A 15,980-nucleotide genomic window follows, 5' to 3' on the forward strand; every position below is an offset into this window, starting at 1 on the left:
AAATAGAGTCAAAGGCACAAAAGTGTTATCTATATAAAATTATAAATAGGCAGGATAAGCAATATCTAAATACAGAAAAGTACGAAAAAATTATAGGGATATACATAATATATATACATATACTGTATACACACACACACACACACACACACACACACATCCATCCATCCTTAACTCTACACATCCATGATTTTTTTTTGTATCTATTATTTAAAATATGCAAATTCTTTATGTTTCTTCCCTCTTTAGATTACAGCAATGTGAATTTCCCCTCTGGAGATCAATAAAGTTTTATCTCATTATTGAATAAAAATCTAATCAGTAATAAATCATAAACCAAATAAATAGTCATATTAGTTGATGCCTCAAACTTTTGCTGAAAGCAATAAAAACGACTCATTAAACATCACATTCCCACCATGAGGGCGCTTTTATTTTGAAGGCGAGTGATAGATCCTGTTTTCATGTGTAGGCTGTAGTTTATCTCCAGTAGTTCAGAGTCAGAGTGAACTCTGTTAGTGGGACTCTGGGCTGTCAGGTGAGTGAGTGGAGCTTCACTAACACAGGAACTTTATCTCGGAAATAATTCACATTTTGAGACTGTTGGACAAATCACAGCAACATCCCCCTTTTCACAGCCAGGTAAGATGTTTTTTCTTTATTAATTAAATATATTTATATTTTTATGGATATGTCTAGAGTAGCTATTGGTCCACGTTAATAAATAACTGAACTCACTTTTTCATAATTCACCTCTCATCACCTACCTGCACAGGATATGTAATTATAGCAGATATCAATACAAATGATCAGTCATTTAATGCTTATTGTGTGTTCTTCTCTGTTTTGAAACTTTTAAAATAGTTGTCCATTGCACAAGGGTGCATTAAAATTGTCATACAGGATAACTACTGAATCATTTGCATATGAGTGCCCATTTATTTTTTACTTTTTGACAAATTGAGGCTTAGTTGTTATCTGTTTATTCTGTGTTTTGCTCTGGGGGCTGAACATTTCCATAGTTGCTCCACATGTTGCAGCACGTCATGTCTTGCCCACCACAGATTTTATCTTGACTCTGCCAACATGTTATTTTTCCACTGGCTTTATCAGCTTGATCACTCAATGAGTTTCACAGCCATATCTGTGCATATCACGTCTTACTTATCTGACATTGTAGATGTTATCACGGGGCTCGGCAGCTGATCCTTTTTCCTTTTTCCTCTTTCCTCAGTTCCTCATGCTGCATTTCTCAGTTTAAACAAGCTAAGATGTTTACAGTATCCACCTCCACTTCAAAAGCAGTGAATCTCTGTTGCATGTGAGAATCAGATGTTACTGCTCTCTGTCTGACTGTTAAATCTCAACATTCCTCCTGTGTTTCCTCTCACAGAGCTCCTGCTGGTTCCTCATAATGTGTTATTTGAGGAAAGTATCTCATAGGTAGCACTCGATCCCTGCGGTGGACTGTGACGTGGAGATGGTCACTTGGGTCGCCCTGCTGACAGTATGCATATGGATACAAACACAAACAGCCTCAGGGCAGTACACATGTACTTCTGCTCAACGCAGGCCGGTGGATTTCACTGTAAAATACTCCCTCCCCCACTTCCAAACAAACAAACCTATTCAGAACATAGCTTTTAACCGGGAGAAGTATCACTCAGACGTGTATGTTGGATGCCAGAATGCAGTACACGCAGTCAACTATGCTATGGAACAACTATGGGTGGTGAAAACTGGACCTGTTGGCAGTCCTGAATGTGAAACATGCGGGGTGTGTGACATAGAGATAGATCCTGGGGATCCAGTGGATACAGACAATGAGGTTCTGCTTTTGGATCTTTCTTTATTTCCCGATCCCTACTTGTACATCTGTGGGAGCACTCAGCATGGGATCTGTCACTTCATTGACATTGGCTTACCACAGCCTGAGCCTACGTGTTTATACAAAAAGGAGCAGAACTCTCCAACCGACTGTCCAGACTGTCTAGCCAGCCCCCTCGGCACCAAAGTCACCATGGTTGATCAGGGGGCCACAACCCTCTTCTTTGTAGCGGCCTCTGTCAATGACAAAGTGACACAGAGGTACCCACGCAGGTCAATATCAGTGTTGAGGCCACTTTCAACTGACGATGGCTTTCAAATGAGTGTGAATGGCCTGACGGTGCTCCCCAGTCTACGGGACTCTTACAAGATTGATTACATCTACAGCTTCTCCACCAAGGAGTACGTCTACTTCCTGTCCCTGCAGAGAGAAAGTCCATCCAAGAGCGATTCAGCCTTTCAGACTCGTCTGGGACGGCTGACGATATCAACACCCGAGGTGTGGACGTACAGAGAGGTGGTCCTGGAGTGCCGCTTCTACTCAAAGCGCAGGAGGAGACGGACAGAGGGTTCCAGGTACATTGTGTACAACGGGCTACAGGCGGCACACTTTGGGCACGCGGGGAAGAAGTTGGCGGATGAGATGGGGGTGATAGTGGCAGAAGACATTCTGTATGGGGTGTTTGCAAAGGTGAACGAGCGTGGCGAACCTCAAAAAAACTCAGCCCTGTGTGCCTTCCCTTTGACTGAAGTAAACAAGGAGATTAATAAAGGCGTGGATACCTGCTGCCAGTCAGGAACAGAGCAGCTGTCCAGAGGTCTCTGTCACTTCCAGCCGTGCGAGAGCTGCCCACACGAAGTGAGTAACTCTTTTTTTTTTTTTTATGCCCGACTGTCGTCAGAGCAGAGGAACAGTGCAAAGGTCGCCCTGCGCCCAGACAGGAAGTGACCTATCCAGACAAACACTGTGTAATTAAATCACCTGTGACCGGAACGGTGCAGTTTATCATTAAGCCTACAGTTTCATATTGTCTTGAGCAATAGTATAAAGTAAATCTTGACTACTGGTACAGCGTACGGCTGTTGCAACTCTGGTTGAAGGTGTGTCAGAGAGCCGGGCCAGATATGAGAGAACTGGGATTGGTGGATGAGTCAGTAGTGTGACCTGCACATTGCCACACCGTTTCTCTGCTCTGCTAAGTTTAAGTCTTTCTCTGTGAAAGGGTGGCAACAGTTTACGGTACAGACCTTAAAAGCTCAATCATTACATTAACTTTGCTGCAATTCTTATCAGCTACAAGAGGAGAAAAGTATTGGAAGTTAAAGACGGCTTGGTGGGTTGAACCTAAACCTAAAAGAACACGCAGGGTTCACTCTCAAAACAACCTCACTGAATAGAGCTGTGGCGCTCAAACAAATGATAAAGGTGTGGTCTTTTCCCTTTTGCGGAGTTCAAACTGTGTCCTTTCAGCTCTCACAGCCATGTGTACACCTACAGGAATGTGTGCCAACAAACACAAGTTATAAATCCTGCTGATAAAAAAAGGTGGAATTTCAAGGGGAGGGACAGTGTTGGGCTGTGCCTGGCTTTTACGCGTTAGGTTATTTGAGCAGGAAATGGGTATAACATTGAAGAAGAGGGGCAGGAAGGAAAGAATCACTCTTTTACTCAATCAATAAATGATGGGTTAGAGTTATGGTTAAAGCTGGTTTGTACAATACAATAACTTGGATATGAATTCAAGCTTCAAATGCTGAAATACAAAGTGACTGAAAAGATCAAATGACGTGAATATAGGGCATTCATAGTGAGACGCAAACCGGGGCATGCTGGGGCAAGTACGCTAAATTGCTTTGCAGTGGAATGTTTAACATTAGTTTGATGTATCCCCTCTTTTTTTATTGAATAATTACTCTTTATTAACCAAAGTACTTCATGCTCTGTCAACCATCCACACACATCTGTCATCATCAGATGTTAGATGTTTCAGTAGCTGACAATCTGAACTGAGAAACAGTCACCACGTCAACATATGGAGCTGGAGTCACTGCTGTTTTATGACCTTGTTATGAGCTTGTTCCTATATGACTGGAGGCGAGGCAGCACTTCCTTCCTAAAAGGATTAATTAAAACAGTCTCTTTTTTAACACGCTCAATAATGTGCACGTTAATGTGTTTAGAGGGAGACTGATTCTGACAGATGTGATTTGCTGACTAAAACACCCTTGTTCTGTATGTGTTTCTCCTGCTTGCGTAGATCTCTGAAGGTAATGACACATGCAGCAACAAACCCACTCTGGTGTCAAAGCCGTTCTCCAGAATGGACCTCTTCAACAGTAAGATGACAGACGTCCTTTTCACTTCTGTCCTGGTCACCACAATCGGGGATCACACGCTGGGACACTTTGGTACCTCAGATGGCCGGATACTGCAGGTAGCAATGTGCCTGAGGATGAAATAGTAGAATCCTTATGTGATGTGCCTCTGCAGTTTGAATGTATTACACCCGTACTCACTATAAACACCACTTTAAATGTCTAAACTAAACATTTGTATATTTTTACTGTCTGTCAGCCAAATGAAAATCCTTGTGACATTACCTCTCTGCTTTGTGTGTTGTAGGTGATTCTTGGGATGTACAAGCCTTTTGTTTTTGCCAACTATTCTCTTGGAGAAACCCAAGTGTCCAGGACAGCAGTGGTGTACTCAAATGATTCACTTCTCTTCGCAGTGGGAAATAAGGTACATTTTGTAATGTCTATCGATTGATTTGCAACCTTTAATCGTTAGACTAGGTAGTAATAGGGTGTTGCAGGGATGACATATGTTTATAGGAAGTTAGCATAGCCCTGGTTCCCTCGACAAAAAGCCAATGGGATTTTTCCATTTTGTTTTGGATTATTGCAGAAAATTAACTCTGTGACAAACACAAGTTTTTGATACTTACACTTTTTGTTCAGCAAGATAATCTTCACAAATGAACTCCACTTTATGATTTTTGAATTGTAAATGCAATCACCAGAAGTGAAAAACTAACATTACACCACGGTTGCATCAGTGCGAGTGCGGATGAGTCGGCGCGATGACGTCTAGTACTCTCATTTAGCCACTTGTTAGCAGCTGCCTTTTTTTAAGACACATAAAGGCTTCAACATTCAAGAGTGGGGTATTTACTGATGTATTTTAAGTTGTAGAACAAACGTTAAAAGGTCTTAAGCTTGTGTTAACCAAAGACCTTTTTTCAGGCATCTAAATAAAAACCCAGTGACTTCCAGTCGAGTAAACCGGAATTGCTAAAATGCTAACTCATTTCTGGGTTTCAGGACTCATTCCTGCACCACTCTATTGTTTAATAGGTTTACATTTGTCATTGGATAATTGGTTGAAAAGGATTTCAAATCTATTGGATAATGGATCCAATGGTGGGAGCTGCCATAACCAATGTCCAAGTGCCACACCCCATGCACTATAATCACACCATTAACAAAACAACACAGATTATCTTAAAGGAACAGTGTGCAACATTTCAGGGGATCTATTAGCAGAAATGGAAAATAATATTATAACTATGCTTTCATTAGTGTAAAATCACCTGAAACTAAGAATCGTTGTGTTTTCGTTAGCTTAGAATGAGTCCTTCATATCTACATAGAGAGCGGGTCCGCTTCACGGAGTCCGCCATGTTGCTCCAGTAGCCCAGAACCGACAAACCAAATCCCGGCTCTAGAGACAGAATTTCACGTTTTTACGTTACCCGAAGGCCACCGTAGTTCTCCGACACACTGAAACTGCGGTAACGTGAGCCACAGAGTGCAAAACCGTGGTACCGCCAGCTGCCGTCTGAATTCCGTTGCTCCTAAAGTAGTTATATTATGGTAAAGATGACCTCTGAGTGTGGCGAACGGCGTTATCACTGTTTTGCACTCGGCAACCCACGTTATGGCAGTCTTGGAAAGGGAGGAGTGAGCTGAGGGGTACTCAGCTGGTTGCAATCTGCAACCACACCACTAGACTCCACCAAATCCTACACACTGTACCTTTAAAGTTAGGAGGATAAAGTACAGAAAGTACAAGTACTACATCCATTAAGTGTAATCAGTTACACATGACAAATTCAGTACTTCATTTAGTTTAGTGTTTCTTAAATATGTTAAGAGTATTAATCCAGTATGCTCCTCTGGGTTGATCTGTAGGAGAGGGTGAGATTTTTTATAATGCCGAGCAATATATTAATCCATGTTTTCCTGCTTACCTTTTGACTGTCTTTCTCTGTTACATGTGGCTCACCCCACCCTCGTCCTCCTCTCTCCTTGATCAAGATGTTCAGGGTGCCCTCTGCAGGACCGGGGTGTGCACATTTTTTGACATGCTCCATTTGTTTGAGGGCTCCACGCTTCATGAGCTGCGGCTGGTGTTCAGGCAGCTGCTCGAGGCAACATGAGTGCACCTCGCAGTGGAACGACGCCTCATGCGCACCTGTCATAACAGAGGTAGATCTGATGCCATCCATTGTGTCAAGTTTAAGCAACATGAGTCATAAAGTTACACTGATCACACTGATTGTACTGAGATGCTGATTGCTCTGGATGATATCCCTTATTCTCTGCAGTTTTTCCCTAAAATGACCCCTGCTGGTGCTGAGACAGAAGTGACACTGTGTGGCTGGGAGTTTCAGTCTTCTCTGCTACCCACCATCATCAGCGGCAAGACCCACATCATCACAGTGGGCTCAGGGACCTTGTGTACCGTCCTGCCTGAAAAGAGCACCAGTGAAGTGTGAGTATCGTACGTGCACACAATGACAGACACAGTTAATTTTCTCAGCATTTATGTGGGAAGTACTGCTAGCCACAAGCCAACAAGTTAACTAGGGATGAGAAATATTTATTAGTTTAAATTATAAAAATGGATACAAAACGAGAGATGTTGTGGCTATGCTCCCGCAATGGTAGCATCGGTCGTGACGATGTTATCAGCTGTAACTGACACATGAGAGCAGTGCAGAGCGGCAGCCATGAGCTAGCCAGTGAGGCACGCTCACATGCAGAGACATGCAAAAGCACGCACAGCCATGTGTGTGTTGTTGCCATGTCAACAAAGCATGGAGAAGCTCAGATTACAACACACACAGAGGGAGAGTGACTTCATTCTCTGCTCAGGTAGACATTACTCCTCTATATCTTTACATAACAAATAGTTGTTTGCTGTTATATTAACGCTCTGGATATTGTATAGAGCATTTTTCTCTAATAGTGTGGTGTCGCTGGCTAGTGTTTACATAAAAGTAGCATTTTTTCCTAAACAAAATTGTTGAAACGTTTTTTGAGTTCTGTGGAAATGTTTCTGTCTCATTGCCACATTTGCTGCTGTTCATTTCTGTCTGGAATATCTTCATCTACATAATTCATACATTGTCATTGCTTGTGTCCTTTAACGCAGGCTGGTATGCAAGATTCAGGAAAACACACCAAACCAGAACCTCACCATCACCCTGGAAGTGCACGAGGGGAAAGTGGAGGGCCCCTACTCAATTGAAGGCTCAGCTCAGATGCCTGGCTTCTCTTTTGTGGTGAGAAATTGTATGCAATTGAAACAGTTTTAAAACAAGGCAAAAGTGAGCACGGCTCACATACCCCCGCTCACTGATTGACCCCTACTAAAGTAGGGCCAAAGGTTTTGCCCTTTTGGAACTAATGGGCATTAACTAATTAACTCACTGTCAAATTTGAAGTTCCTAAGTTAAATAGTTTTCGAGTTCTGCTCCAGAAATGGAAATGTGACACGCGAACGGACGGACGGAAGGACACGCGGAGCGCTATATACCCCTGACTACATTGTCACAGGGGTATAATGAGCTCTGTATACTGTCTTTATTTGTGTAAATTATATGTTTAATGTAACACTATTGAAGGTGAAAATATTTCACCTGTGTCTAACCAGGAGCCGAGCATAACAGAAATCAGGCCTGACTACGGACCCGTGTTTGGAGGAACGACGGTGACACTGACAGGCAGATATCTGAATTCTGGGATACAAAGAGACGTCTTCGTCGCTAACAAGAAGTGCAACATTCACAGGTGAGCAACACAGGAGACTACTTCTTTTGCTAATACATGACTAATGGTTTACAACACATTAATTTCACTGTGTTCAGATGTATCGTACACATTTGGTTACTGTGATTTCTTTTCCTTTCAGTGCTTCTGGAGGAAGTGAGACTTCTTCCATCGTCTGCCACACAGCAGCTGCAGCAGCAGGTGTTGGGAAGGTACCTGTGAAAATCTTAATCGACAACTTTCAAGTGCCGACCACGAAGCTGTTCTTCTACAAGACAAACCCTGTTATAACCTCTGTACATCCTAACTGCAGTTTCATAAGGTAAGACACTGATCCCAGTCTGCTCTGGTCTTATTAATGGACTCCAAATTAAGTGATATCACTCCAAAATATACCTTCCATTGCCTAATCATAATTAAACAAACAAGTCAATGTTATTATTTATTATTATTAACTTGCTCTTTTATACTGTCCTACAGGGGATCCAGGCTGGTGATAGAAGGTCAGAATCTGGACTCGGCCCACAAAACTGTGGTTCAGTACACTTCCAAAAATACACTTCCCAACCTGCAACCTTATGAACGAGTAAGTTAACACTTTGATTTTATCCTTGTTTAAATCTTTACAGACATATTATTCAATTAAATTACTTACATTTCAGTTCAACTCAAACCAGGTCATTAAACTGTTTAAGCAACGGATGGCCAGTCATACTCATTCTAGCAGAAAATTGCTGTCCTATTATGCCTGTTAATAACTGTTAGGTAGTTGTGATTTCAATGCACTTCTCATGCATTAGCTCCGTGTTATTGACTGTGTGGCTACGTCGACACAGAAGTTTTAAGATTGATTTTCAAAAATCTGGGTTTTCCCTGCTATTACAGCGCGTTTTTGCGCTGCGTAAAAACATTGGAGAGCATCCGGTCGAGCTGACGCACGGAACTGCACGGGGGAGGGGTGACAACGAGTGCTGTAATGCATCTTTACAACGTTCACGTCTTGCAAAAGCAGCACATAATATCGCCGATGAGAGCGAATCATCTACCAGTCATTATATTAGAGGGCTAGGGCGGACCTGGTTGTTTACTAATGTGATGTGATTTTCCGCACTGATAAAACCATGTCCAGCTTTCTGAATCTGATCTTTTGATTTAACCTAAAGAATATGATTTTTCAGGGCAAACATTGCCAGCAGAATTAAATGTTCAAGCGAAGGCTGTGATATGTGTAAATAATAAAATATTTATTCAACTATAGCAAGTTTTGTCTTTAAGCTTTTATCTATAGTAATATAATGGTCCAAAATGATGTAAAATTGCATAGTTTTGAGTCAAATACCTTCACATTTCTTTGGGGGAGGATCCTACACTGTATCCCAAAAACATGCATCATTCTGTGACATTTTATGCTGATGATGCCACTATCATCTCCTCTCTCTATAATCCTCCAGACCTGTAACCCACCCGATCCAGTTCTAACACCTGAGCTAATTAGTACGCATTTCTCCCGGATGTGACCCAGGTCGTATCTGAATTGTCCTGACCAGGGTTTAACCCGGGTTGACTGGCTTGGTTTGAATTAACAAAAGGTCATTGGTGTGCAAAGGGTATAAGTGTTCCATGCTGGCAAACAGACTTAAAAGTACACTCACAGCAGCCCTGCGACAAAGACACAAGCCTCGACACACTTCTCCTCTAATTAGCGGGTTAATGCATGAAAAGGAATAAAATAGCAACTCTAAAGTTAATCAATGCTAAGTTGATTAACCTGAAAAATGTATATATTTTTAAGCATTATCAGTTCCTGAGTCTATACCTCTATGTTGATGCTAGGAGGTGTTGATCTGTGTATTTAAAATCATCTAGCGGTGACAGCAGGGAACTGATAAATTAGTACCCGAGTAAGGGTACTAATTAGCATTTGATTTATTGATTGCTGTTTGGATGTAATGAGAATTTCAACAAATATACCAAAAAATTTATCTGAATAATGCTATCAATCCCACATTTAAGGTCTGCAACGGCACAAGAAATGCCACGTATATGGAGTGCTGGGCCCCTGCTTTTCCAGAGGAAATGCCAGGAGAAAAGTCTGAAACAGGAGAGATTTCTATTCACATGGATGGGAAAAGTAACCTTTGGAAGGGACGTTTTGACTACCACCATGATGTCAAAATCATTCCCTTTGAAAATGATGCCAAGGAACATCGTATGAAACCAGGAGAGACGGAAGTTTCACTGCATGTAAGTTTACACCCTCTTACACTATAGTTTTTTTTTCAAATATATATTAAATTTTGTTGTATTAAAATCTCAATAACAACAATACTTGCACAGTACAATTATTAATATTTGTGCATTCTTCTAATTTTTTCACATATGTAACAGCATAGCAAACTGAATACAGTGAGCACATGCATGAAGATCATAATGACCGTTGGGGGTGTGAACTGCAACGCCCAGGTTCTGTTAAATGAGCTGACCTGCAGGATCGACATAGACCGGGTTATTCCCAGTGAGGGACTGCCTGTCGAGGTGAGGGAGTCTACTTTTAACTCATCAACCTTAACCTGAATAACTTTAAATTAAATATGTTTAACGAGAGTCATTGTCTGTTCTACTACTGTAGGTGTCTGTGAATGGGGAAGTTTATAGTGTGGGTAGAGTAGTCAACGATGACAACAACAACACCATGGTGATTGTGGGCATTTTTCTGGGCATCTTTGCTGCATTGGCAGCAGGTGCTGGCCTTGCATTGATTGTGATGATCCACTTGAGGAAGAAAAAGAGAGGTGAGGATATCTTGAATAATTTCATCCTGCTGCAGTATGATCTATTTATTATTAACCTGACCAACCTTGACTTGCTTTTTGACTTTTGACATATTTGACTGTGTTTTCATAGTCTATTGTTCAGTAATATAATTTATCACATGTATCCTTTCAGCCAATATAGAGGGTCGTTTGTCAACAAGGCTTTCACGGAGCCGCATGGGCAGCGCTCTCGATTACTCCCCGACAGGTGACTACAGACGAGGTGAGACATCCAAATTCATTCATAATCCATATTACTGTAACTGTTAATCGGTTCTTCTATCTATTTATTCCCTTACCTTTTCTTCATCAGCAGCAGCCCTAGGAAGTACAGCTTTTAAAATATATATTTTTCATAAATAATAAATACAGAGACTGCTAAATAAATAGATAGATGTAAAAATCACGGCACAAATTGGTTTAATTTCTCTATATCTTTGTGGTGAACCAAAGTCGAGGGGTAACGGGATAAAGAACAGCCAAACCAATGAAGGGTTAAATATTCATAGATTGTAATTATTTCAAAGAAACTGGCAGATTTCCATCTGAGTATTAGACATTCTCCATCTAAACATTTTAGATTTGTCTGTTAAGTACTGTAGTAGTCTGTTTGGTAAAGGTAATAACGAAAGTTGCAATGACCTTTAAGTGCATCTTCATGGTGTGTTTTCTCTTGCCATCCACAGTAGATCTGTCCAGTCAAACATCAGGTTCAGGAGGAATGGCCTTCCAAGGGTTAGCGTATGCTGCCAGCCATGATCATCTGTCCATTCCTCTAATGCCACGGGACAATATCTCAATGGTCAGTCTAAGTTCTGACCTTCTTGAAGAGGTCAAAGACGTCCTGATCCCTGCTGATATGCTCCGAATTGAGGATAGCCAGATAATCGGCAAAGGTAAGTCTTTTATAATGTTTGTTTTGTTCTTTCCTTCGACCAATTTAGCACAAAATATTAATAATAACCATGTTTTCTTCTTCTGCAGGCCACTTTGGTACAGTTTATCATGGATACCTGATAGACAGCAATAAGCAAGAGACCCACTGTGCTGTTAAGTCACTGAACAGTACGTGAATACCTTTTTTTAAATAATTGAAATCAGCATTATATGAGCTCTTGGCTGTTGGATTAGTCTGTATAACGTTTATATGTGTTGTATTAACAGGGATCACAGATGTGGGGGAAGTGGACCAGTTCCTCAGAGAGGGCATCATCATGAAAGGCTTCCACCACCCCAACATACTGTCTCTGCTGGGCATCATGCTGCCTAAAGAAGGGCTCCCTCTGGTGGTTCTACCGTATATGAAGCATGGGGATGTGCGTCATTTCATCCGCTCCGAGAAACGGGTAAATTACGCAATGAAACTTCCTGCACCAGTATAGGGTCATGGATATATTTAGTATGTTAGATCATGGGCGTTTGGGTGGGTCAGCTCTGTCTGATACTTGTTTGTCCTCCACAGAACCCGACAGTGAAAGACCTGATAGGCTTTGGCCTTCAGGTTGCCAAGGGGATGGAGTATTTAGCCTTGAAAAAATTTGTCCACAGAGACCTGGCTGCTCGTAACTGCATGTGAGTGTGAATCATACACTGATTACTGGCCTGTGACATGTCAGTGGAAAAGCTTTGTCACACAAGTTTACGCGACATCTAGGTGATGCATTATAAAGGTTTATTTAATTTATGGAAAATCTTTATTGATTTAATGTAAGCAACAAATACTAGTGTTGGTTGGTACTGTTCTATGGTCAACTGCACTACTTACGACAGAGACATTTATTAACCCTTAAAAATAACATCACAAAGTTAGTAAAACCCCAAAAGGATCATAAATATACCTGATTACTGTTACATCTTTTTTATTTTTATTTAACATAATTAAAGTTTTATTTTTCAAGTATTTTAAATGGATAAAAAAAGAAGTTGCTCCGATGATCCCACCAAATTAAAAGTACGACAGTATATTTTAAATTTTTAATTTTTAAAAAAATAGATAGATAGATGGACTCCATCTGAAGGCCTCTTGGGATGATACATAGTTGAGACACTGGTGGAATAGTATTTCTGTTTATAGTGATCTGTTTATTTGCTCATACATGTTAAAGGAATAATGCAACATTTTGGGAAAAACTCCTTTTGGCTTTCTTGGAGAGAATTACACTTCACTATTTCTGCATCCCACCTGTGCACGAGAACATCGCTGTTCATCAACACTGATTTTCGAAATTAAAGTTCACCTTGTTCCTCTTGAGCACATCTTGAGTCTAGAGATGTGTCACCTTAACAGGAACTGGCTGAGAGATGCTGTGTGTTCCAATACCCATACTACCATAATATTTAGTATGCCAGAATAAAGATTTAGTCCCAATACATTGTGGCATGTCTTGATAAACATTACAGTAAAGGTGTCAATAAAGAAATAAATATAATAATAAATAAGGTCTAATGATTCTTATAAATTCAGGAATAGGTTTCTTTTTAAATATGAATAGTTATTTACAAACTGTGTGGGCTAAAACGCACAAAAAGCCTAATTCTCCTTTACAATAATTCACTACATGTTTACAGTCAGGCAGGCAAACTCATTAAAATATGCAATAATTAAAATCAGTGTATATGATGGAATAGTGGCATTAAATTGTGTCCCAAGTCCCAATACATAGTATGTCAAATGCAGTAAAAATACCAGGATGTCCTACTACATCTGGTCGCGTTCTGCAGTATGTAAACCAGCATCTGCACAGTGGATATACCAGCAAGAGGGTCAAAGTTCAAGGTGCAATGTTATGAAGAAGTAGTATGTCCCTAGTGTATGCATACTGCATGCAACAGTACTTATTTGTAAGGGCAGCGGCAGTATGTACTAAAAGTAAAAAAGAAAAAGTATGCGATCTGGAACATGATGTTTTCTCTTCAGGCTGGATGAAACCTTCACAGTAAAGGTGGCTGACTTCGGCATGGCCAGGGACATTTATGACAAGGAGTACTACAGCATTCAAGATCAGAAACGGGTAAAGCTGCCAGTGAAGTGGATGGCCATCGAAAGCCTGCAAACACAAAAGTTCACTATCAAGTCTGATGTGGTGAGTGTGCTTTATCCAGTCCACTGAAATATGCTTGTTACAACGATCATGCATGCATCTACAATATATTGCTTATCTGTTTCCCAGTGGTCATATGGCATCTTAATGTGGGAGCTGTTGACCAGAGGTGCTAGCCCATATCCAGATGTGGACCCCTACGACATCACACACTACTTGTTGAAGGGACGCCGGCTTCCCCAGCCGCAGTTTTGCCCCAATACTCTGTAAGAACCATACCTGCACCCTATAAACATCACATACCATAATGACATAACACAATTTCTGCAGTATCTATCTATATATCTATCTATCTATCTATCTTCAGTTTAATATATTATTTTTAAGCTCACAATGACATTCAATAGTTCACTTACTTGCTTACATATTTACTCACGTACTTACTCATTCACTCATTTACACATTTATTCCACAGCTATAATATCATGCTGACGTGTTGGGAGCCGGAGCCCGAGTGCAGACCTAGCTTCAGTAGCCTGGCTGCAGACGTACAACACATCCTGTCCTGTCTGGAAGGAGAGCACTACATCAGTCTGAAGATCCACTATGTCAACTTAGACCAGCCACGGCCCTACCCGTCGCTGACTGGATCTGCAGATGAGGCTGAGGCCTCGGACTTGGACACAGACAGTTATGCTGCCATCTGAGGGTGCAAAGTCCTATAAGACTCTCTGATAGGAAAGCCGGATCCGGATTAAAGTTGGACAGCGTACAAGAAAAGGGACAAGTTAGCCTGGATCCATTCATACGTCACATTAATTGGTGATCATGTCTACAAACCTGAGCACATGGACGGTTTGGCTACTGAGTTAAAAGACACTGTAGGTACTATAAACTCTTGGAAGTAAATGTTTTTTTATTATTTTGTTTCAAACATCTGAAGCACAAGTGTGACAAAATGAATGTAAAGTTTGTTGTCAGACTTGTAGAATAGGATGTGGGGCTACGAGACTATGTGCTGTTATAGAAATATATGTCTCTAAGCCATACACTGTTGGACACGAGGTCTAGAAATGCTGACATGTGCTAAAGTGTCCCGTTTTTAGGTTTTTCTGACACAATTCTCCTGCTGTATGGGGATATAATATAGATTATATCCCTTCATACAGGCTGTAGAATGTAGATTTAATACAAAGGGACTTGTACATGTGAAATCTTAATTCTGGATGCAGAATAACCCAATGTTCTCAGATTCAGAGCCATTGATACTCTGCCAAAAGCTCTGCACCTACTGAATTATACAGTGAGCTGTCTATGCTGTTCAGATATCAACTGAGGCTTCGAAACACATCAATACCTGCTATTATCACTAGAGGGCAACCAATGCCTCCTTCTAACGCATACTTCTATTGCTGCTGCAGTGATGTCTGCTGCACTACAGCAGACAACTCAATACAAAGACGTTACACAAACAGTACAACTACAGTATATTCACCTGAACAAACTCAATCAACATAACATAGCATTCTGTCCGTACTGCACATTTTTCCTTGTTTCCTGCATGTAATTAAAAGGATCTTCAAAGCACATTAGAAAAGGGATTTTAGAATTCATGCACTGATTTTTCGACTTTTAAACCGACAATGCAGTCCGGTTTAACCAAACAAGCTTTCTACCAGGGGTAATAGATTTGGTTCTGGTATACTTGATTTTTGTCATTGCTGCATTTTCGCTCCTTCCTACCAAAAATCAAACTGATGTTGCTTTGCTCTAGGTTGCACTGTAAAGCATGTTTTTGTACTGACAAATGGTCAATTGTGCATACTTGTCTGTAAAGCGTGTCCACAAATTAAATGTCTTCCTTGGACTTGTTTTTCCTAGCCTTATCCTGAATTTACAAGCAGAAATCCTGACTGGCAAACAAGACAGCTCTGCGTAAAAGAAAATCCCCTATAAATGTTTTTTTCTGGTAAAATAATGCCAGTTAAGTTCTTCATGAAAGCGGATCATCAAAGCAAATGGCACAGGTCTGAGGCAGTACCGCCCTTGTTCTCTGTCAGGTGGTTGAAAGGAAAAAACACAGCTCAACCAGAGTGAAAGCTGCATGCTTCTGCCTAATCTGTGTATGTAATACTCTCTATGAATAATTTATGGATCTAAAAAAAAAAAAACCCTGTATCCCTTGCCTTCAGGTACTGGAAAGGTTGCGGTAATAATGACAAGCTCTGGTTGTGTTCAGGTG

The 15,980-nt window shown here is 40.9% G+C and overlaps 1 protein-coding gene across 1 annotated transcript; it reads left to right on the forward strand.

The window, feature by feature from the left end:
* Positions 1-501: 501 nt before the first annotated feature.
* LOC119494298 (macrophage-stimulating protein receptor-like) lies at positions 502-15,606 on the forward strand. The gene is made up of 21 exons (XM_037780073.1): positions 502-642; positions 1,394-2,686; positions 4,086-4,262; positions 4,451-4,570; positions 6,148-6,318; positions 6,438-6,604; positions 7,268-7,397; positions 7,769-7,905; positions 8,027-8,206; positions 8,365-8,470; positions 9,898-10,128; positions 10,273-10,419; positions 10,514-10,676; positions 10,831-10,920; positions 11,384-11,593; positions 11,682-11,762; positions 11,862-12,043; positions 12,160-12,269; positions 13,615-13,780; positions 13,868-14,004; positions 14,214-15,606. The coding sequence occupies exons 2-21, from the start codon at positions 1,481-1,483 to the stop codon at positions 14,443-14,445; spliced, it is 4,143 nt and encodes a 1,380-aa protein (XP_037636001.1). The 5' UTR covers positions 502-642; positions 1,394-1,480; the 3' UTR covers positions 14,446-15,606.
* Positions 15,607-15,980: the final 374 nt, after the last annotated feature.

Source organism: Sebastes umbrosus, chromosome 1 (genome assembly GCF_015220745.1).
Source record: "Sebastes umbrosus isolate fSebUmb1 chromosome 1, fSebUmb1.pri, whole genome shotgun sequence".
NCBI lineage: Eukaryota > Metazoa > Chordata > Actinopteri > Perciformes > Sebastidae > Sebastes > Sebastes umbrosus.